This window comes from Mytilus galloprovincialis, chromosome 10, assembly GCF_965363235.1.
Source record: "Mytilus galloprovincialis chromosome 10, xbMytGall1.hap1.1, whole genome shotgun sequence".
NCBI classification, from domain to species: Eukaryota; Metazoa; Mollusca; class Bivalvia; order Mytilida; family Mytilidae; genus Mytilus; species Mytilus galloprovincialis.
Genome location: NC_134847.1, coordinates 40,625,117 through 40,650,706, shown reverse-complemented (window position 1 = coordinate 40,650,706; position 25,590 = coordinate 40,625,117). Strand labels below are relative to the sequence as shown.

The 25,590-nt window shown below is 31.4% G+C and overlaps 1 protein-coding gene across 9 annotated transcripts in view; it reads left to right on the top strand.

Moving 5' to 3' along the window:
- LOC143047565 (anoctamin-2-like) overlaps window positions 1-25,590 on the top strand; it is a 74,853-nt gene that overhangs the window by 41,031 nt on the left and 8,232 nt on the right. For all 9 annotated transcript variants that reach the window (XM_076220653.1, XM_076220652.1, XM_076220649.1 and 6 more), the window contains 9 exons: window positions 465-674; window positions 943-1,091; window positions 1,485-1,539; window positions 4,651-4,751; window positions 5,282-5,418; window positions 5,816-5,968; window positions 7,991-8,043; window positions 11,376-11,554; window positions 24,858-24,963. In XM_076220653.1, coding sequence (XP_076076768.1) covers window positions 465-674; window positions 943-1,091; window positions 1,485-1,539; window positions 4,651-4,751; window positions 5,282-5,418; window positions 5,816-5,968; window positions 7,991-8,043; window positions 11,376-11,554; window positions 24,858-24,963 — 1,143 coding nt within the window. The remainder of the gene's footprint in view (window positions 1-464; window positions 675-942; window positions 1,092-1,484; window positions 1,540-4,650; window positions 4,752-5,281; window positions 5,419-5,815; window positions 5,969-7,990; window positions 8,044-11,375; window positions 11,555-24,857; window positions 24,964-25,590) is intronic.

The window sequence follows — 25,590 nt, the reverse complement described above, 5'->3', positions numbered from 1 at the left end:
CTCTACTGTGCTTAGAATGATAATTATCAGTCAGTAAGATCGAAGGAAAATTTTGAAAAGAAAAAAGACAGTGGGTGAATTATTAAAGGGAGCATACTCTTTCACTTGAGTATTATTGATTACAGTATATTTTACAACTGTTTGATAAACTGTAAAATTTAAATTTTACTGACCAATGGCACCAATTTTCATTACTCCCATAACTGAAACCTTGAAATGACAAAATAAAACTACTGATAAAAAGAAGAGGTTTATTTGAAATGATTTCTCGCCAACAAATAATAAGGTCTCAAGTTAATGTAACCACCAGTTCATGTTATCAAATTTTCAGAAAACGCTGAACAAAATATGGTATCAGAATTGAAATTGCAATTTTTGAAGTACAAATGTAATAAAACATTGTAAAAATTTCTGAATTTACAGAATTAAGAATTCATTACTTAAGTATATTTATTTATCTTTAGGGTTTCCTAGCCATAGCTGCTGTATTTGGTGTAATAGCCTATCGTGTATCGGTGTTGGCTGCTCTGCAAGTTCTAACAAAAGACAGACCAACGTCAACAAATTCTACATTGGTTGCCACGACAACAGCGACAATCTATGAGAATGCCAGTCTGGTGACAACTGTAACTGCTGCTTGTATCAATCTGTTGATAATTATTATTCTTAACATGGTAAATTTGTTATATTAGTCGTAACATATTCTGTAATAGTTTGTCTGTAGTAATTGAAATGTGCAATTAACTCTTACTGAATATTTTATAGTCCATCTGGCTTTTTTGTGAGCTACGTACACAAACCACTATAATGTCCAAAGAAACATTTTCCACCAATTGAACCAAATGTACGTCCATAAAATCATAAAATCGAAACTAAAAATTGGAAATTGGAAGCTCGTCTTTTTATAACAATAATGATTCTTTATTCAATATATATTTACAGATCTACAGTCGTCTTGCTTTCTGGTTAACAGACTTAGAATGTTTGAGGACACAGAAGGAATATGACGACAGTATCACATTGAAATTGTTTGCCTTACAGTTCGTCAACTACTACTCCTCCATTATATACATAGCTTTCTTCAAAGGAAGGTTAGTTGATCATTATGTTTGTACTTTTACATTTGATATTTGATATAAATTTGTTATTCTAAGTTTTGGTCTTGATTATAATTGCCTTTCCAAATTTCACGACTACATCTTCTATCATGAAAGGTTGGTGGTTTTCTCGGAGCACTCCGGCTTCCTCCACCCATAAAAACTTACTGCCATGAAATATCCCCAAAAACGACACTTAAAAGTGGCATTAAAACAGCAACAATCAATCAATCAATCTATCATGAAATATTGAAAAAGTATTAGAATATTATAAAACTATATTTCCTAAAATTATTATTTTTTAATTTTTTGTTTGTTTTTTGACACAACAAATCATATTGCAATGGGTTTCCTTTGATCTTTTACATATTACTTTTTCTTTTTCAGAATAATAGGAAGGCCTGGAAAATACACCACTATGTTTGGAGCCAGACAGGAAGAAGTAAGCAGACTATTTTATATGTCTATGATTGTCACTTGAAGCGAATGATAATTTCCAACTTAAAATTATACAGTCAAACCTGACTAAACCAGACCCTGAATAAACCAGTTTCCTATCCATTCCGGCTGAAAATTAAAGTCCAATTTTTTTTCCTTTGAAGTCTTTGTTAAAATACCCTTTGTAAACCGGACCCAACCTGTCAAAATCGGTTTGTATAATTAATTTCTAATGATCGATATGCAATCAAAACAAATTTGTTTATACAATATGGCTTTTCAAGGTAAACAATTAGCTAGGTGTTAATCTGTGAAGTTACAATCGTACAGTAGTGTGCTGTTTTATTTATTAAAACATTATACACGTGTAAATTAAACGAAAAGACACGCAGAATATATTTCGGATTGAACTTAGTACATTAAAACTTGGATAAATCTTAGAGTTTGATATTTACATCGTATTTTCGAAATCCTGAGTTCCCTGTTGTGTACCCCTAAACCAATGACCCTGATAATGAAGAACACCCAGATGACAACAATCAATGGATATTGTGCACTGTACGACCATGTTTCAATAGTGATGAAATTTTGTTTGATAATATTCTTGCTTTTTAATCGGTCATACCAATGTTTCAAATTAACGATCATGGAAGTAAATAAAAACTCTTGTCTCACAATCTTAACAACACGAGTATTATGATGCAAATGAAAACAATGAAAAACGAAGTGAAAGTTCAATTGACAAGTCGGAGACTTATGCTATCGAGGTCTATTTGATATGGGAGGATATGTAAAACACGATGAAATTTCATTTTTTTTTAATTTGAGAAACAACCAGTTTCTTAAATTTTTATAACCACTGAATATGAAGATTCAAAACAACGATCATACGTTTTTACTTTGTTGCGTTTTGTATTTTAATTGATCAGTTTACAATTAAACAGAACTTTTCCATGCAATATATCAGACGTCACAAGTGATTTTCTTCCAGTCAAAACGGAAAAGCTGAATAAACAGGCTCACTGTCCAAACAGGCCCTCTTCCATAGTCCCTAGCTGGCCGATTTATACAGATTTGACTGTATTTTCATATCTATTAACAACAAACTTATAGAAGTAGGTTTGTCATGTGCCAAATTTATCGTAGAAGAACCTCTTCTTTCAATCGTATTGAAAAAAACAGATCATGTGTCCCTACCCCCTAAGAAAGAACTGTTTTACTTTATTCATTGATAATAATTGCAACCCTAAGGATCTGAATCTAGAAAAAGTGTGAAGAAGCAGAAAGTAAAATGGAGGCTTTCCAGGTCATCATAACCCAATTATATTGACCCATTTTACATTTTATACCTCCAAGGGACATTCTATTTTGTATTTAAAGATTACTTTTGCTGGTAAGCCTTCCATGAAAATTATTTTACTTTTGATTCATTATTGTTTGCTGGATACCAATTTTCATGGGTTTCGTGGAAACTGATGAACCACAAATTCAAACATTCAAATAATAACAAATTTCTTTAGGCTTTGTTTGATGTGATTGGCAAAAACCATGAAATCAAATATCCACCAAAAAACACAAGTTTTCTTCAACGCACGAAAATGAATGAGTATACAGTGCCCTAACTTGTTAAATGATGTGCTTTTTATTTTAGTTTGTGTTGAACATACATTGTTTACATAGAATTTAAGTTTTAATGCATTTTTAGCTCACCTGGCCTAAAAGGCCATGTGAGCTTTTCTCATCACTTGGCGTCCGTCGTCGTCGTCGTCGACGTCGTCGTCGTCGTCGTTGTTAACAATTTTTCAAACATCTTCTCCTCTGAAACTACTGAATGGATTTGAATGAAACTTAGCATGATTGTTCCTTAGATTATCCTGCACAAAGTGTGTGCTTCGATTTTTGATCCGTCAAAAAACATGGCCGCCGTTACTTAAAATAGAACATAGGGGTCAAATGCAGTTTTTGGCTTATATCTCAAAAACGAAAGCATTTAGAGCAAATCTGACATGGGGTAAAAATGTTCATTAGGTCAAGATCTATCAGCCCTGAAATTTTCAGATGAATCAAACAAACCATTGTTGGGTTGCTGCCACTTAATTGGTAATTTTAAGGAAATTTTGCAGTTTTTGGTCATTATCTTGAATATTATTATAGATAAAGATAAACTGTAAACAGCAAAAATGATCAGCAAAGTAAGATCTACAAATAAGTTAATATGACCAAAATTGTCAATTGACCCCTTAAGGGGTTATTGTCCTTTAATGACAATTTTTCACAATTTAATCATCATATTTGCTAACTTTAAAAAATCTTCTCCTCTAAAACTACGAAACCAAATTCAACCAAACTTCAACTGAATGATCAGTAGGGTGTATAAAATAAAGTTTGTGCTTTATTTTTTATTTCGTCAAAAAACATGGCCGTCATGGCTAAAAATAGAACACAGGGTAAAATGCAGTTTTTGGCTTATATCTCAAAAACTCCAGCATTTAGAGCAAATAAGACAAGAAGTTAAAGTATTTATTAGGTCAAGGTCTACCTGTCCTGAAATTTTCAGCGGAATTGAGTAACTGGTTTTTCAGGTTTAATGCCCCTGAATTGATGATTTTAAAGAAATTTTGCAGTTTTTGGTTATTATCTTGAATATTATTATAGATACAGATAAACTGTAAACTGTACAGCAAAAATGTTAAGCAAAGTAAGATCTACAAATAAGTCAATTTGACCAAAATTGTCAATTGATCCCTTAAGGAGTTATTGCCCTTTAAAGACTTTTTCACAATTTGTTCATCATGTTGACTTACTTTAAAAAATCTTCTCCTTTGAAACTGCTGTATCAATTTCAGCCAAACTTAGGCTAAATGAGTTTCAGAGTATCTAGTATAAATTTTATATTTCATTTCCTTGCATGTCAGAAACATAGCTCCTATGGCTAAAATAGAACATAGGAGAAAATGATTTTTTTTTTGCTTTTGAAGAAAATAGGACGATTCAAAGAACATTTAAATAAATTAAAAAGCCAAAATAATCATTGATGAGAGATTTAACCAAAAAAATTAAGGTGAGCGATTCAGGCTCTTGAGAGCCTCTTGTTATTTTTTGTTTTTGTTTGTAGTGTGCTGCAGGAGGGTGCTTGATAGAATTGTGTATACAGCTTGCTATTATCATGACAGGAAAACAGTTATTTGTTAATAACTTCACAGAACTTGTTCTGCCGTGAGTAATATTAAAACCATCTCTCTAAAGACTTTCATTACCAGAGTTAACTGAACATCCACAGTAAATTCACTTCTTGTTTGCTAATAATGCACTCATTTTACAAAGAAAATTTTGGTCAAACTTTTCATGTCTCCTATTGAAGGGATTGATTTTATTCTTGGGATGACACTTGGTCATGGTGGTTTGAAGCGAGTAAGCAATTTCTACATCCATCTTACAGCAATTTCCAGTTACTTTTATTTTGAGATTTTACAATACTCATCATAAATTGAAAATTAGGTCAAAGTATTCTTAGCTTTAATGGAAGGGACTGATCAGTTTAAGGCTCCAATATGACATGCAGCAACACAGGATCAGTCCCTGTTAATTGGTCTCCAAACTTGCAAATTTTTATTTGAGAAGTGATTTTCAGGGTTCCTATGCCAAAACTCTTGACTCAGCTATTTTTCTATATTATTTTGTGAAATCTGGCTTTTATACATAAAGTAACTCTTATTATTTATTTTTCATGTTCGTTTATTCTACAGAAAACTAATAAAGATGATAAAAAGATGTCTTTCCAAGGAGACAAAGGCAGAAAAAGCTTCTAGAGCCTCCTATGAGAAAGATTACAAGTTAGAGGCTGCTCAGACAACCTCTTTGTTTTATGAGTATTTAGAAATGGGTTAGTATTTAGAGCTTTCTATGAGAAAAATTACAAAAATGTATTAGCTGGAGCCTTCATGATATAGGTTTCATTGCACAGGCTGCTTGTTTTTATTTTGTTTTTTTATGATAATCATAATTAATTGCATTAGATCAGAAATTTTGGCAATATTTTTTTTTATATTTGATTTTACTGTGAAAATGTATTTTTGAACTCTGTATTGATGTTTAAAAATAACTTGAATAATTTTTCATTTTCAAAGAAAGTAAACTGTAGTGGCTAAACATTGAAAACTTGATGAAAATTATATATCTGTTGTATTTCAAACATTTTTATCATTCTATTTCATTATTATTTTGTAAATTAGCTTTTGCTACTTTGTGGATTGAAATATATTGATGTATTTTTTTTATAGTGCTACAGTTCGGCTTTTTGACAATTTTTGTGGCAGCTTTCCCACTGGGACCTCTCTTTTCTCTCATAAACAACATTATAGAGATCAGGATGGACTCATCCAAAATGATCACACATCTGAGAAGACCACTGGCTGATAGAAGTCCTGATATAGGTATGGATCAGAAATTAGAACAATTCAGAAATAGTGTTGCATTATGGGTAATTCACTGTTTTGGACATTGTGATTAGCCCAAACATCATTTTGAGGACTATGACTTCACACAATATATGAGGACAAAAGTTAATTATTGAAATAAATATAACTTTATTTTTTGAAAGGCTGTTTATAAATAAAAGAAGATGTGGTATGATTGCAAATGAGACAACCATTCACAAGAGACCAAATGACACAGAAATTAACAACTGTAGGTCACTGTACAGCCTTTAACAATAAGCTGAATTCTGTTTACCAGTGTGTCACGCTTCAAAGTCTGTTTATTCATAGCTTTTCTAGATATATGAAAATGACAGCTTTACCTATTGCGTACTCAACAAAGGATTTATATTCCTTTCTGAGTATCATATAAGTTCAACATTGCTAAATTTGAAAACAGTTTTCATGAAATTAAAAAATAACTTTACACATACAGGGCTCACACTACTTCAGAATTATAGGGAGAAGTGACTTCTCTTTTTGAAACTGATAGGGAGAAGTGGTGAGATTTGAAAGAGAAGTGCTCATTCGCGCGGTGCGCTACAATGTTTGGATTTTACAATAGTATAAAGGGCCATATGTAAATAATGTTCTTTTTATATTGTTCAATTCATATCTGAGTAAAAAAAATACAATTAAAGTAACATTTGAAATTAAAAGTTGTTTAAGTTTTACTAAGGTTCTTGTGAGAAACTTATTCCAACTAAATATCTAGCACTAAAAAAAAAATATTTTAAAAAATGTAAAGAAATTATAATATATCATTTATATTACAATTTAATTAAAAATTATCTTGTGTATGAAATTCAGTGTTTCTCATAAAAAAATATAAAAGTTATTAAGCTGGGCCATAATATATTGAAATTAGTATAATAGTCTCAGAGTTAAGCAACTTTAATCAATAGTTTGAAACAATCCATAAAAAATATAGGGAATTATATACACCAATTAATTAGATGTAACCAAAAGTCTCTTAATGTGTGTGGAATGCGTAATTTTTCCCTTTGGGATCAATATTCTTCTGTCAGCTGTTCCGTCCGTGCGTCCATAGTAATTATTGTAAAAGTACGGATTTCGGTCATAGCTGGTCCGGTTCAGATCCGTAGTTTAGAAATCGGTCAATGGCGGACGAATGCAAGAAAATTTACAAAAATAAACGATGTTTGACAAGTTATTTGAAAAGGAACATGACGTTTTTAATGCAATAAATGGATTAAACATTTACTGGAGGCAACTTTTATCACGGTTAAATGAAGTAACAAACTTATTTTGCCGCCGAAATTTAGGTTTATGTACGTTTTTGAGTAACAACCACCGGAACTTCCAAAAATGCATGAAGTGATAAAAAGTTGTATTTTTATCAAATAACCTGCTACACACTGCGAAGACAATGCTTCAACCTCTTTTCTAAAGATAATGAATCGTTTATGTCTGAATTTCTTTAATTATCAATAAAAAATTGATGTTTCATCAACTTGGTAAAAATTGAAAATGTCCGATGACGGAAGCGACTGAAAGCGAGTATCGTCAAGAACAAGGCGACTTGATTTCGCTTTTGGGGGTCGGGGAAAGCGAAGTGACGGTCAGGAAGGCGACTTCTTCGCCCAAGTCGCCTGGTAGCGTGAGCCCTGCACATAAGATGGCTGTTAATATATATATTGTTTGACTTTAAATTAAGATTGAAACAAGGAATAATCGATTGTAAAACATTAATGTGCATGTAAAATTTTTTGCTTTAATTTGCAGCCTCAAACATACTTGATTGATCATTTTCTGCGTAATGTTTTTAAGATTCAATTTTGTCTGTTAATTTTGTCTTTACCCAATGTGCTTTGTTTGTCAGACTTTGATATAGAGTGTCCATAAATATTTTTTTAATTTTAAAATATTTATTTTTTTTAATTTCAAGCATCAATACTTTTGTCTTGGTTTTTGATTAACTGCCTATATCGCTTACAGTGCTGTGATTTTTAATTTCAGGCATCTGGTACAGTGTTTTGTATGGAATCTCAAGAATAGCTATAATCTCTAATGTAAGTTCTATAAAAAAGGGGCATAACTTTCTTATGTCCTTACAATAATATATATAAATGAGGAGTAACAATGGCATTCAGTGTCAAGCATTTACTCATTTTCCACTGTAATTGTAATATTATCTCTAAATTTCTTATTTCTGTATAATTTAATTATGATAAACCCTTGATACCATACAATTGGTTCAAAGCAATCATTTAAGTTAAAGGCATATTATCTATAATTGTTATGGGAAACAATGGAAAGAAAAATTATTTTTTTTGTATAATTACACCTTATGTAAGAATTCTGGGTTTTGATTGGTTGATAGCCAGTGTATTTTTTCACCAATTTACTGTTTTAAATTAATATCGTTCATTTTTTAACGCTGCTGTGGTATTTGAAAAAAGGATATGCCTTTTTTACCGTCTCTGTTGTGGTATTTGCAAAAAAATACTCTATCTCACTGGACGCTTGTAACATCAGGATCATCAATGAGTTTTTATACGACCGCAAATTTTGAAAAAATTTTCGTCGTATATTGCTATCACGTTGGCGTCGGCGTCGTCGTCGTCGTCGTCGTCGTCGTCGTCGTCGTCGTCGTCCGGCGTCCGAATACTTTTAGTTTTCGCACTCTAACTTTAGTAAAAGTGAATGGAAATCTATGAAATTTTAACACAAGGTTTATGACCACAAAAGGAAGGTTGGTATTGATTTTGGGAGTTTTGGTCCCAACATTTTAGGAATTAGGGGCCAAAAAGGGCCCAAATAAGCATTTTCTTGGTTTTCGCACTATAACTTTAGTTTAAGTTAATAGAAATCTATGAAATTTTGACACAAGGTTTATGACCACAAAAGAACGGTTGGGATTGATTTTGGGAGTTTTGGTCTCAACAGTTTAGGAATTAGGGGCCAAAAAAGGGCCCAAATAAGCATTATTCTTGGTTTTCGCACAATAACATTAGTTTAAGTAAATAGAAATCAATGAAATTTAAACACAATGTTAATGACTACAAAAGGAAGGTTGGTATTGATTTTGGGAGTTTAGGTCCCAACAGTTTAGGAATTAGGGGCCAAAAAGGGACCCAAATAAGCATTTTTCTTGGTTTTCGCACCATAACGTTAGTATAAGTAAATAGAAATCTATGAAATTTAAACACAAGGTTTATGACCATAAAAGAAAGGTTGGGTTTGATTTTGGGAGTTTTGGTCCCAACATAATAAGGGGCCCAAAGGGTCCAAAATTAAACTTTTGTTTGATTTCATCAAAATTGAATAATTGGGGTTCTTTGATATGCTGAATCTAACTGTCATGACTGTGTATGTAGATTCTTAACTTTTGGTCCCGTTTTCAAATTGGTCTACATTAAGGTCCAAAGGGTCCAAAATTAAACTTAGTTTGATTTTGACAAAAAATGAATCAGTTAGGTTCTTTGATATGCTGAATCTAAAAATGTACTTAGATTCTTGATTATTGGCCCAGTTTTCAAGTTGGTCCAAATCGGGGTCCAAAATTAAACTTTGTTTGATTTCATCAAAAATTGAATAAATGGGGTTCTTTGATATACCAAATCTAACTGTGTATGTAGATTCTTCATTTTTGGTCCTGTTTTCAAATTGGTCTACACTAAAGTCCAAAGGGTCCAAAATTAAACTTAGTCTGATTTTAACAAAAATTGAAATCTTGAAGTTCTTTGATATGCTGAATTCAAAAATGTACTTAGATTTTTTATTATGGGCCCAGTTTTCAAGTTGGTCCAAATCAGGATCTAAAATTATTATATTAAGTATTGTGCAATAGCAAGTCTTTTCAATTGCACAATGGCAAGAAATATCTAATTGCACAATATTGTGAAATATCAAAAAAAAAATTAATTAGAGTTATCTTTCTTTGTCCAGAATAGTAAGCAAGAAATATCTAATTGCAAAATATTGTGCAATAGCAAGATTTTTTTTTAATTGGAGTTATCTTTCTTTGTCCAGAATCAACTTAAATCTTTGTTATATACAATATACAATGTATATTCACTTTTTACTACCAACTGATAAATTAAAATAATCTTTACCATTCAGTGATAACAAGCAGTTTTTTTACATCTTAATATTTTATGATGTATTTAAATGAGTAGTTATTGTTGCAAACTCCATTAGAAATTTTAATTGAGATTAGTTTTGGAATAAGGGAAAGGGGGATGTGATTAAAAAAATTGGGTTCAATTTTTCTCATTTGAAATTTCATAAATAAAAAAGAAAATTTCTTCAAACATTTTTTTGAGAGGATTAATATTCAACAGCATAGTGAATTGCTCTAAGAGAAACAAAAATTTTAAGTTCATTAGAACACATTCATTCTGTGTCAGAAACCTATGCTGTGTCAACTATTTAATCACAATCCAAATTTAGAGCTGAATCCAGCTTGAATGTTGTGTCCATACTTGCCCTAACCGTTCAGGGTTCAACCTCTGCGGTCGTATAAAGCTACGCCCTGCGGAGCATCTGGTTTAAGGTTAACATTCGGTGTAATTAAACAGATATAGCATGTTCTTGAGGGGTATTTGTGAAAAATACCCCTCCTTAACATGATATATCTGTTCAAAATCTTTCTTCCATGTCACAATTTGGAGACATCCCCACTTCTTTTAACCATACAAGCCATTTTGCCACAATCACTAACAAATGACAAATAACACCAAAATGATTTACAATTCATTTTCCAGCTCAAACTTTGAACCAAAAGTTTTAAATGTTTATCCCAGCTTGGTCAAAGCAAAGGTTATAAGATTGGCATTTGTTACTTATCCACAAAACATGCAGCATTGCAGTAAGAGCAAAGTGTGGTTTGCCCTTGAGACATAGAAATTTGTCTGTGTAAGGTCACTTGTCTTCCTACAGACTGTTAGCTTGAAGCCCAACTTGTTAAAAATCTGATTAAATAGTTTATTTTCATATTACTGACTTTTGACTCCGGTTTTGTATTTTTTCGACAGGTTACCAACTATCTGGTAAGACATCAACTGGTACTCAGCTAATTACGAGCAACTGAAAGAAGTTAAATGAAATATATGAACAGTGCAATTTGTGGGGAAAGTTTACTGCTTTCTGATGATTTAGTCATGTATAGAAAGCATTTAACAGTAAACTTTCTCTCCAAACTGTACTGATTTAAATCTTGAACTTACTTATTTACGTTGCTCTTGCTTGAACGAGTACCAGGATGTCCAACCACAAAGAAAGTAATCTGTTGAAAAATATAAATTACATAGTCAAAATTTGATATTATAAAATGGTCTATTGTTGGTATAGTAAAAGGCAGGGTAAGTGTCTCTAATGTTATGACATTTATATTTTCCAGGCCTTTATAATTGCTCTGACATCAGATTATATACCTAGAATGGTATACTTGAATTCCTACAGTAAAGATGATAGCCTGAAGGGATACCTCAATCATACAATGTCATATTTTAACACATCTGATTTTGAGGGAGATCATAGGCCTACGTATGCAGGAAGTGAACACATACAGATTTGCAGGTACGGTTGTGCATTTATCCAATAAAAGAAGAATTTTATTAAGAATTGAAACAGGGAATATGTCAAAGAGACAAAAACTCGACCAAAGAGCAGAAAACAGCAGAAAGGGCACCAATGGGTCTTCAACACAGCAAGAAAATCCCACACCAAAAAGCGTGCTTCAGCTGGCCCCTAAACAAAAATGTGTACTAGTTTAGTGATTATGGATGTCTTACTAAACTAACAGTTTACTGATTATTGTTATACAGTAGATTCCGGTTATTTGCATAGCCTATTTGTCAGACGAAATTATGCAATAAAGCGGAGTATGCTTATATCCGAAATGCCAAATGACAGAGTCAAATAACATCGATGGAACAGATCAGGTAAAGGAAATCCCTGTAGAAAGATGAACGTCTGTAATCCACATACAATATACTGAATGTTGATTTATTCTAATAAAAATTATAAGTCTACTCTAGTGTCATATGTGTTATTCTATTTTGTTTCTTTAAATATAGATTATAAACATATTTTGTTTACGTTTTAGTTTATTTGCATTCAGACTTTCCTTTACCTGGGATCCAAAATAAATTGTTCTAAAAATAGATTTGTTTCTATGACCCATATGTACAATGTACATTGTTATGCTTTGATTAAAAAAAACTTTTAAACAATACTTCACAGTTTATAACTATTTAAACTAATAGATGTGTAATGATTTGCCTTTGATATGCAGTTGGGCACTGAAATAACACCTTGTTAGTTTCGTATATGCAAAGCAGTAATGGGGCCCTGTACGGGTTAACTGCTGGACACAAGTGTTGAAAGTGAGAAAAAATGCTAATTAAAAGTAAATGCTCTTTTCATAAAATATTCTTCTTCTTCCTGTGGGCTTTTTAAGGACGGCTTTCCTACTGGAAATTGTGCCCTATATGTTCCTAATGTTTTTTGTTTTTGTTTTGTTTTACAAAAATAAAAAAAAAAAAAAAAAGAATTTACTTACCGGTAATGTTTTTTTTTTTTATGACTTTTGTTGTGAGTTTTTCAAGAACCTAGTGTGTCGCTCATTTGTTGTTTTTAATCAGATGTTACTTATTTGCTTATGAAATATACGACTTAAGTTTTGATCAGTTGCCCCAGCCAGTGGTCCCGTGAGAATCGTGTATACGCACTATCCCACGGAGGTACTAACCATGGTAGTGTAGGTTAATTGCAAACTGGAACCAGACATTGACCTGTTCTCTGTCTGGTGATCAGTCAGGCAGAGGACATGCCACTGTCTAGATCCCGAAATGCAAAAAACTGGTTCATGATATACCCCCCCAAAAAAGCCAAATTGTATATATATGTATATATATAACTCGTCTAAACATCAACCCAACAATGTTAGATCTGTAAATTTGCTTTCGCAATTTTTTGGTTCTTCCCTCGCCGGGATTCGAACCCATGCTACTGTGATATCGTGACACCAAATCGCCTGCACTGCAGCCGTCCCGCTAGACCACACGACCACCTGGGCTCTCAAAAAAAGATCTTTCGCTGGCCGTGTGTTACCTTTCTTCGTCAGTTTTAATCTAGCGGCGTACTACAGTACATGATATATAAGGCATGAAGATGTTATTGTTACAGATCAGCTAAATTATCTATAGTAAATATGTATATATATATATATATATATATAAAGAAAAATAAATTAACTTATTTCTATAATAAAATACGGGACTTTATACTTTTATATTAATTTACTAAGATGCTCAAGGATTCCAGTTTGAATTGTACTTGCTTGTTTTTCCCGTAAGTACATTCGATGTACTTGTGCTGACGCCATTGTTAAACAAGCTACATACACGACAATCTGGTTAAATATTTAACATAATTTCATACCCTGTATATCACGACTACCATGTCAGGGGGTGACCACTGGTTGGCACCGCTAATCTACTTGTCTATATGTTGTGTCGATGACTTAACATGAATTAATACTTGAATATTAAAAAAAGTGTAATAAATTTAGCAGCTTAAATATGAAAATGAATGTATTGAAAATTAAATCTGTAGCTACTTAAGTAGTGAATTCTTAATCGAGGTCGAGTTGAAAATTTAAAGATATCGCTCTCTTGGTGAGTACTGTTCCTTATCTTAGGCAAAGAGTTTCTTTTGTGTATTTCTTTCTATAATAGTGAAGGTAGCTATCCTGGTGTTTTGATGTAGGTGAATATAGCATGATATAGGTCTTTAACTATTAAAAGTATTCATTAACAAATTTAATAATTTTTGTTTTCTTCCTGGGGCAGAAAATGAATTCTCCCTAATATAGGTAGACCCCTATTTTTATATGAAATATATGTAAAAGGTAAAACAAAATACAGCATTTGAATTTAGTTCAGATAGAAACTAATAAAATCTAAAAAAATGCTACGTATTTTTGACATAATGTAGTCTTTTCGTACTTAGCACATATTCATAAATGGGAGCAAAATTATAACCTTTTAGTAAATTTTTAAGTGAAAAATCAGTAACATTTAGCTTTTTTAGTTTTTCAAATAAAATATTCCTTTCTAAATTGAATAATTTACAATTTAACATATAATGCTCTACACTTTCGATCTGGTTGCAGTTTATACATAGATTTGAGGTAACTACTCCAATTTTATGCAGGTGCTTATTTAGTCCAATATATCCTGTTCTTAATTCGAAGAGTAATATTTCTTTCTCTCTTGTTAAATTTGGAATATTAATTTGAAAATTTACTTTATCAATAATTTTAAATAATGACCTATCTTTGTTTGTTTCCCAATCTTTTTGCCATGAATTTTTCAGAAAATTTTTACAGACAGTTTTAATGTCTTCTTTAAAGAGAGGTATAAAATCTATGCAGTTGTCTAAATTAAGTGCGTTTTTGGCTTGTAAATCTGCACTTTCGTTGCCCATTACTCCGACATGACTTGGTATCCATTCAAATATAATTTCTGATCCACCCTTTTTAAGTGAAGTCAAAATTAAATGAATATCGTATGAAATTTGATTCTTTACTTTAAAAATAGGAGCTCTGATGGCTTGAAGAGCTGACAAAGAATCTACAAAAATTACAGTTTTAATAGGTTTAAAATCTTCTAGCCATAAAAGACTTACAAATATTGCCATTAATTCTGACATAAATATAGAAATGTAGTTGGGTAGTTTAAAACCTTTTTTTATTTTAAGTTCTGGAACAACATATGCACAACTTGTATTACCATGTGGGTCTTTAGATCCATCTGTAAATATTTGCAAATGTTTTGAATATTCTGAGTCGATTAATATTTCGGCCTCACTTTTAATTAAATGTGGCAGATCCTTTTTACTTATTTTATCCTGAAGTTGTGTTTTAACTAATGATTTTTCGATATGCCATGGTGGACATGGACATTCTGAATATCTGTAAATACATTCAGTAGAAAATTTATTTTGAGCTAGGAAATCTCTTGCTGTTATTGAAAAGGGTTTTCGTTTAAGGTTTTTGGAGTAATAATCAAAAATGAAAGTGTCATTTACCGCGGCTTTAGCCGGGTGTGAGTTGTCAAAACTAGTCATATTTAAAAAAGCTTTTGCTATTAGACTTTGTCTTCTTATTTCTAAAGGAGGATCTCCCATTTCAACTTGCAAAGCTTTCAAGGAAGCTGATCTCATTGAACCAGTACATATACGTAATGCCTGATTTTGAATTTTATCTAGACATTTTTTAGTACTAAAAGAAGCTGAATTATAAATTTCACATCCATAATCAAGTTTTGATCTAATCAAGGAAATATAAATAGTTCTAAGGGTATTGCTTGTTGCGCCCCATCTTGTTCCTGTAAGTACTCTCATACAGTTAATAACTTTTAGACACTTTGTTTGTAAACTTTGGATATGTTGATGCCAAGTTAAATTTCTGTCAAAAATTAATCCTAAAAATTTAATTTCTTTAACTATTTCTAATGTGTGATTACCAAGTTTTAAAGATATATTTATATTGTTTCTTCTTGTAAATATCATAGCAACAGTTTTACTTGGAGAAATTTTAAAGCCCCATGTAGAGCACCATTTACAAATATTATCCAAGTCTAGTTGGATTTTTTTCTGTAAGAACTTAATACATGAACCTGATTTCCAAATAGCACCATCATCTGCAAATTGTGAAATCTCACAGTCTTGTAAACATGTTGATAAATCATTAACCATAATATTAAATAAAGTGGGACTTATACAACTCCCTTGTGGGGTACCATTTTCAACAAAATAAGTTTCTGAAAAAGTATTATTTATTTTAACTTGTAGTGTTCTTGATGTTAAATAATTATTGACATAGGCTAGCAAATTTCCTTTAATACCAAAATTAACCATTTTCTTTAATAATCCGTGTTTCCATAGCATATCAAAAGCCTTTTGAAAATCTATGAAAACGCCAACAGTAATATATTTCTTAGCAAAAGTTTTATGTATTTCATTATCAAGTCTAATACATTGCTGTAAAGTATTTTTATTTTTTCGAAATCCACTTTGGTTTGGATTATATAAATTATTTTTTTCTAAAAACCATCTTAATCGGTTATTTACCATCTTTTCCATAATTTTATTAAAATTAGAGGTCAAAGCTATAGGCCTATAAGACAACGGATCACTTGAATCTTTTCCTTGTTTTAAACAAGGGATGACCACAGAATGTTTCCAGTCTTTAGGAATCTCCTGTAAAAACCATATTTTATTTAAAAATAGGAAAAAAATGTTTAAAGTTTTGTCGCTCAGATGTCTGAACATGCTATAACTGGTTTTATCTTTACCTGGTGAACTATCGTTTGTATCTGAAATGGCATCTTTAAATTCCTGTAAAGTGAATTTTTCGTTAAAACAATCTTGATTTTCTTTATAATATTTAAGAAACGTGTTGATTTCCTGCTCTTCAACAGTAGATTTATGCTTTTTAAAATCATTATCATAGTTGTTAGAACTGCTAACTTCTACAAATTTTTAGCAAAATAGTTTGCTTTATCAATAGTACTAGTTAAAAAGTGACCACATGCTCTAAGAGCTGGTATCTCTTATTTGCTTATGAAATATACGACTTAAGTTTTGATCAGTTGCCCCAGCCAGTGGTCCCGTGAGAATCGTGTATACGCACTATCCCACGGAGGTACTAACCATGGTAGTGTAGGTTAATTGCAAACTGGAACCAGACATTGACCTGTTCTCTGTCTGGTGATCAGTCAGGCAGAGGACATGCCACTGTCTAGATCCCGAAATGCAAAAAACTGGTTCATGATATACCCCCCCAAAAAAGCCAAATTGTATATATATGTATATATATAACTCGTCTAAACATCAACCCAACAATGTTAGATCTGTAAATTTGCTTTCGCAATTTTTTGGTTCTTCCCTCGCCGGGATTCGAACCCATGCTACTGTGATATCGTGACACCAAATCGCCTGCACTGCAGCCGTCCCGCTAGACCACACGACCACCTGGGCTCTCAAAAAAAGATCTTTCGCTGGCCGTGTGTTACCTTTCTTCGTCAGTTTTAATCTAGCGGCGTACTACAGTACATGATATATAAGGCATGAAGATGTTATTGTTACAGATCAGCTAAATTATCTATAGTAAATATGTATATATATATATATATATATATATAAAGAAAAATAAATTAACTTATTTCTATAATAAAATACGGGACTTTATACTTTTATATTAATTTACTAAGATGCTCAAGGATTCCAGTTTGAATTGTACTTGCTTGTTTTTCCCGTAAGTACATTCGATGTACTTGTGCTGACGCCATTGTTAAACAAGCTACATACACGACAATCTGGTTAAATATTTAACATAATTTCATACCCTGTATATCACGACTACCATGTCAGGGGGTGACCACTGGTTGGCACCGCTAATCTACTTGTCTATATGTTGTGTCGATGACTTAACATGAATTAATACTTGAATATTAAAAAAAGTGTAATAAATTTAGCAGCTTAAATATGAAAATGAATGTATTGAAAATTAAATCTGTAGCTACTTAAGTAGTGAATTCTTAATCGAGGTCGAGTTGAAAATTTAAAGATATCGCTCTCTTGGTGAGTACTGTTCCTTATCTTAGGCAAAGAGTTTCTTTTGTGTATTTCTTTCTATAATAGTGAAGGTAGCTATCCTGGTGTTTTGATGTAGGTGAATATAGCATGATATAGGTCTTTAACTATTAAAAGTATTCATTAACAAATTTAATAATTTTTGTTTTCTTCCTGGGGCAGAAAATGAATTCTCCCTAATATAGGTAGACCCCTATTTTTATATGAAATATATGTAAAAGGTAAAACAAAATACAGCATTTGAATTTAGTTCAGATAGAAACTAATAAAATCTAAAAAAATGCTACGTATTTTTGACATAATGTAGTCTTTTCGTACTTAGCACATATTCATAAATGGGAGCAAAATTATAACCTTTTAGTAAATTTTTAAGTGAAAAATCAGTAACATTTAGCTTTTTTAGTTTTTCAAATAAAATATTCCTTTCTAAATTGAATAATTTACAATTTAACATATAATGCTCTACACTTTCGATCTGGTTGCAGTTTATACATAGATTTGAGGTAACTACTCCAATTTTATGCAGGTGCTTATTTAGTCCAATATATCCTGTTCTTAATTCGAAGAGTAATATTTCTTTCTCTCTTGTTAAATTTGGAATATTAATTTGAAAATTTACTTTATCAATAATTTTAAATAATGACCTATCTTTGTTTGTTTCCCAATCTTTTTGCCATGAATTTTTCAGAAAATTTTTACAGACAGTTTTAATGTCTTCTTTAAAGAGAGGTATAAAATCTATGCAGTTGTCTAAATTAAGTGCGTTTTTGGCTTGTAAATCTGCACTTTCGTTGCCCATTACTCCGACATGACTTGGTATCCATTCAAATATAATTTCTGATCCACCCTTTTTAAGTGAAGTCAAAATTAAATGAATATCGTATGAAATTTGATTCTTTACTTTAAAAATAGGAGCTCTGATGGCTTGAAGAGCTGACAAAGAATCTACAAAAATTACAGTTTTAATAGGTTTAAAATCTTCTAGCCATAAAAGACTTACAAATATTGCCATTAATTCTGACATAAATATAGAAATGTAGTTGGGTAGTTTAAAACCTTTTTTTATTTTAAGTTCTGGAACAACATATGCACAACTTGTATTACCATGTGGGTCTTTAGATCCATCTGTAAATATTTGCAAATGTTTTGAATATTCTGAGTCGATTAATATTTCGGCCTCACTTTTAATTAAATGTGGCAGATCCTTTTTACTTATTTTATCCTGAAGTTGTGTTTTAACTAATGATTTTTCGATATGCCATGGTGGACATGGACATTCTGAATATCTGTAAATACATTCAGTAGAAAATTTATTTTGAGCTAGGAAATCTCTTGCTGTTATTGAAAAGGGTTTTCGTTTAAGGTTTTTGGAGTAATAATCAAAAATGAAAGTGTCATTTACCGCGGCTTTAGCCGGGTGTGAGTTGTCAAAACTAGTCATATTTAAAAAAGCTTTTGCTATTAGACTTTGTCTTCTTATTTCTAAAGGAGGATCTCCCATTTCAACTTGCAAAGCTTTCAAGGAAGCTGATCTCATTGAACCAGTACATATACGTAATGCCTGATTTTGAATTTTATCTAGACATTTTTTAGTACTAAAAGAAGCTGAATTATAAATTTCACATCCATAATCAAGTTTTGATCTAATCAAGGAAATATAAATAGTTCTAAGGGTATTGCTTGTTGCGCCCCATCTTGTTCCTGTAAGTACTCTCATACAGTTAATAACTTTTAGACACTTTGTTTGTAAACTTTGGATATGTTGATGCCAAGTTAAATTTCTGTCAAAAATTAATCCTAAAAATTTAATTTCTTTAACTATTTCTAATGTGTGATTACCAAGTTTTAAAGATATATTTATATTGTTTCTTCTTGTAAATATCATAGCAACAGTTTTACTTGGAGAAATTTTAAAGCCCCATGTAGAGCACCATTTACAAATATTATCCAAGTCTAGTTGGATTTTTTTCTGTAAGAACTTAATACATGAACCTGATTTCCAAATAGCACCATCATCTGCAAATTGTGAAATCTCACAGTCTTGTAAACATGTTGATAAATCATTAACCATAATATTAAATAAAGTGGGACTTATACAACTCCCTTGTGGGGTACCATTTTCAACAAAATAAGTTTCTGAAAAAGTATTATTTATTTTAACTTGTAGTGTTCTTGATGTTAAATAATTATTGACATAGGCTAGCAAATTTCCTTTAATACCAAAATTAACCATTTTCTTTAATAATCCGTGTTTCCATAGCATATCAAAAGCCTTTTGAAAATCTATGAAAACGCCAACAGTAATATATTTCTTAGCAAAAGTTTTATGTATTTCATTATCAAGTCTAATACATTGCTGTAAAGTATTTTTATTTTTTCGAAATCCACTTTGGTTTGGATTATATAAATTATTTTTTTCTAAAAACCATCTTAATCGGTTATTTACCATCTTTTCCATAATTTTATTAAAATTAGAGGTCAAAGCTATAGGCCTATAAGACAACGGATCACTTGAATCTTTTCCTTGTTTTAAACAAGGGATGACCACAGAATGTTTCCAGTCTTTAGGAATCTCCTGTAAAAACCATATTTTATTTAAAAATAGGAAAAAAGGTTTAAAGTTTTGTCGCTCAGATGTCTGAACATGCTATAACTGGTTTTATCTTTACCTGGTGAACTATCGTTTGTATCTGAAATGGCATCTTTAAATTCCTGTAAAGTGAATTTTTCGTTAAAACAATCTTGATTTTCTTTATAATATTTAAGAAACGTGTTGATTTCCTGCTCTTCAACAGTAGATTTATGCTTTTTAAAATCATTATCATAGTTGTTAGAACTGCTAACTTCTACAAATTTTTTAGCAAAATAGTTTGCTTTATCAATAGTACTAGTTAAAAAGTGACCACATGCTCTAAGAGCTGGTATCTCTTTTTTGCTGCTTATTTTACCAAGCATTTTTTTAATATTATACCATAAATCTGAAATATTGGAATTGTCATTCAATGTGTTACAATAATTTTTCCAATATATATCTTGTGTATCCTGTAAAACTTTTTGACTAATTTTGTTTTTTTTCCTTATAAATAATAAAGTCATGCCCCTTTCCTGTATGTCTAGCTTTGTTTCTAGCCTTATTTCTTTCCTTTATCGCTTTGGTGCATTGGTCAGACCACCATGGCACACAAGGTTTCGTTTGATTTCTAAATTTTTTAATAGGAATAAACTGAGTTGCAATATCAATAAGCTCAGTAGTTAACAAAGTATTAGAATTTTCAATATTATCAGAAATATAATTATCTGAAATTCTCTCATCACAAGCTTTGGAAAAATTCTTCCAATCAGCTTTCTTAAAATTCCATTTAAAGTTATTATTTTCTTCACTATTATTAACTTTGATATCTATTTTAAGTGATATAGAAAAGTGATCACTATTAAAAGTAGTATTTTGGTCAACTGACCACTGAATCCTGTGAGCTAAATTCAAACTACAAAAGGCTAAATCAGTACATGAAGTTTTAAGGTTAGTAGGATTCAGGCGCGTGCCTTTTCCTTCATTTAATAAACAAATATTATTATATAAAATTGAATTTGCTAATTCTCTACCTTTCGTGTCTATTCTTTCACTACCCCATAAATTGTGGTGAGCATTAAAATCTCCACATAAAATAAATTCGGTATCAAATTGGTTTATTAAAATATCATAGTCTGTCTGAACTGTATCAGATTGTGGGTCGTATATATTGACAATCAATAAAACGTTTCTTATTATAAATAATGTTAATAGCTGAAATCTCTAATTTACTGGTTAACGATACCTTAGTAAAGTTAATACCATTTTTACAATAAATAGCCGTCCCTCCTCTTTTTGTGCCTCTCGTGGAGAAGGCAGCCAACATATATCCTTGTATATCTATAAAATCTGACTCATTTGTACAAAAAGTTTCTTGTAAACAAATAATGTCAGGCCTATGTTTAACAGACCCTAAGTGCCATAAAAACTCTGGTGCATGGGCTTTTAGACCCTGGCAATTCCAGTGCAGTACTGTAAAATGTGCTGCCATGACTAATATTAGGTTTAAATACAAATATAATATATACATTATTAAAAGAGATATTCTGTACAATTTACCCTGTAAAACAAATATTTGCTTATATAAGTTCAGTAAATCTTTTTGTAAGATTTTGTGGTTGTATTTCAAACCCAAAAACTTTTTTAACTAAATCTGTAATATAAATAAATTGGGCATTTTCTTCCTTAATAGCAGGTAGTTTCTTTTAAAAAGTAATAAGGCTATAAATACTAATAGATCATCTATCTCTTTGTGTTCTTTGGGAAGGGGAGATTTTGTTTTAGGACGATGAACTATATCTTGTTTTTTAATTTCATGCTTTACTTCTGTCCGTGCTTCCTTATAACTGCACTTCTCTTTAGCGACCTTTGTTATAATTTTGATATTTTCAATCCTCTTGGGACAGTCTTTATTTGAGGCGGGGTGTTCCCCATTACAATTAATACATTTGGGGGGTTTATCACAATTTGGTGTTGTATGTGCACCACCACAACGGACACATATTTCTTTACTAGAACATTCGTTCTGCATGTGACCGTAGCCTTGGCATTTAAAACATTGTATAGGTTTTTTAACAAAAATTTTGACCTTATATGATGTAAAGCCCAGATTGGCTCTTTCCGGTAGTTCCGGAGTATTAAAATATAGTTTTAAAGTACCTTCTGTTTCTTTACTTTATCGTAGAAGAACATTTCTTCTACCTTGACAACATTATATGCCTCTAGGGCTTCTTTAACCTGATCAATACTTATATCTGATGGGGTTCTATAAATACACCCCACAGAGGTGGACATAATTTTGGGAATATTAACTCTGATTTCCCACTCACCTAATTTGTTGAGCTTTTTTAACTCATTAAATTGATTTACATCAAAACACTCTACAAATAAATTGCCTGTTTTAGTTTTATTTAAAGTTTTAATTATACCAACTGTTTTGTTAAACAGTTTTTGTTTTAAAATAGGGTTTTTAAGACCCAGTTTTGTTTCTGTATCATCACATGTAACAACAGCGAAAAACTTCAAGAAGGAGCTTTCTTAATAGTGCTTTGTACACTTTCACTATAAGTTTTTAAACCAGGAGAGATATTAATCTTCCTTTTCTTATGACGCTGGGTTTGCCAATCATGGGCTGCTTCGTATTCAGACGTACTGACTTCACTGTCAGTACCTGACCTAACACTAATAGAATCAAAATTCTTATGTGGGGTATCAACATGAGTATCTTGTAAATTATGCATGTACTCTTCAAGGGGATCTACCTCATATCCACTCCCTGTAAAATGTTGACTGTCATCCATTGCAAAAGCAATGGTGACTTTCAAAATATCTACTTAATAAATTAAACTAAATTAAATGTACTAGACTCCTGTAAAAGTAGTATCCTAAGTAAATGTAAATATGACAAGTACGAATATCAAATACAGTATAAACAATATAAACAAAAATTGTGCTCAAACATAGACAAAGTGCGACGTGTGTGACACCATTGGACTCACTACCAATAAAATATTAAAAACAAATGATTGATGTATGAAATTCTTTAACCATATGTAAATGCCCTGCAATATTAACATTAATACAGATCACCCAAAGCCCAATAGAGTTCACATTTGGTTATGATTGATAATTAGCAGAATTTTTTGGTTTTAAAAATTAACCCCAAATGTAATCTATGGACAATTGTTTAAATCCAATCAATTATTAACACCCTTTGAAGTAGAATGGTCTGTGTTTTTACAACAATTATCTGTTTGACATTTTTATGACCTTGAGGCTTAAAATAGAACATGGGAAACTTTACCAGTAATAGACATGTCACCCTTCAGTGTAGGACTATTCTTTTTTTTTCAATATTTTTCTTCATTAGAACTTCAGATTTCAAAAGATATCAAATTTATAAAGTAACAAATCATATACTAAGGCATGTTAATACTACTAAAAAAAAAAATTAAATAGAGCTAAATAAAATTAGCATTTCTGAAAATACCAACCTGCAGAGGCATATCCTAATTTATGCAACTATTATATCTCATATTTAAGACTGAAACTGTTCCAAAAGAATTCTGGTTAATGAAAAGCTTTTTTTTTCATAAATGATTTTAGCATCACACGAAATGATACACTTTCTCCAGATACTATGACAAGTTGGAAAGGAATACATTAACATCATTATCAGGTTAGGTATACTATCCTACTTTTAGAGGAGACTAGTCCAACATATAACCATTTTTTCTATCTGTAGGACTAGACTACTCGGGAAGTAGGGTAGTATAGTTAACCTCATAATGACTTCACGGTTCAGCAACAAGCAAGCTAGCCAAAGATATTACCTTACCTACACACTTGATGCATTTTGTTGTAAGCTTTGAGTGTATAAGAACCCAGAATGTATTAGCTTATGATTCAAGGAATATTAAGGACTGCATTTACCCCAAAATAGTTGTTCATTTTTGTCTGCTTCATATTTGTTATATTGATATCTTGTTGATGTTTTCCCCTGTTTCTCATCTTACTAAAGTCGACACTCTGAGTACACATTTGAATGCCTTGGCATTTTTGGTGATACATTTTATATTAAGAGCATACCATACAGTTTCAATCCCATAATTATGTTTCACAAAAATTTGCAAACAAGCTATTTTTCACCTATGCAATTTAAAAATATAATAAAGAAATATACCTTCATGTGCTACTTTAAGAGATAAGTTGGTTGAAATTTTTGATAATTACTCAAAATTTTGTGCTTTTTTTTTTTACATTTCTGTCCTTTGGATAGACACACCTAACTTTTGTTTATTTCAACAAATAGATACACATGATACAAGCAGATTTCTGTAAAAATATTATGCAAATCTTCTTTACATAAATATGCTTGTAATATGTATAGCATTTCTTTGAAAATTATTAATTTTTAACGAAGTTTCAGGATTTTATGAAAAAAAACAGCATGTTTTGTGGTATATTTGTCATAGTAAAAGAAATGCATCTCTTCTCAATATGTCACAGTTTGACGTCGGGGAAAATAACATTTGACGCTGGCAAATCATTAACTTCCCTGTAACTGTATCATATGCCCTTAAATGAGTAGACATGAATATTGTGAAAAGATTTTTTTCCTCAATATTTGATATTTTCTTCTATTTACAGATACCGAGATTTTAGAAACCCACCATGGTCAGAGAATGCCTATGAATTTTCACAATTATACTGGCATATACTGGCTGCTAGATTTGTATTTGTTGTAGTATTTCAGGTAAGGTTACAAAAAAGTTTATATACCACATCTTCTTATATCTTTTATTTTAAGGGAGCTACCATTTGATTTTTAGGGGGGGGAGGGGGGGGGGGCTACCATTTAGTTTGAAAAAAGGCAGGGTAGGAGTTTTGATTAAAAGAAAAAGGCTGGGTGAGTAACTAAGCAAAAAAGAAAAAAAGAAAGGAGGATGAGCAACTTGGCAAAAAAAAGTAGGACAGAATAGAGGGATAAATAAAAAGGGGGGAAAAAATTAAAACTAAAAAAAAATTAGGACCACATTTGTCATTTAAGTCCCTATCCATACTGTATAGTCCGTTAGAAAAGGCCTAAACTTGACAAAATGTGAAATGACAAAAAGCAATTGCCTTATTTGTAATAAAACCACACTCAATGATCCTGACTTGGGAACAGGCACATGCTGAATGTAGTGGGTTTAAACATATTTATGAGCACTACACCATGACCTAGCCATGGACAGGTGTGTAATAGCACAAACTAAGAACAAAATATTAATACCAGTTGACTTTTTACAGCCAATAAAACTGTCAAGGACCAGCTGTCATTCCTTAGCTCTAACAAGTAAACAGTCTCTTTAAATTTCAAATATTTTTGAGTAAATATTGC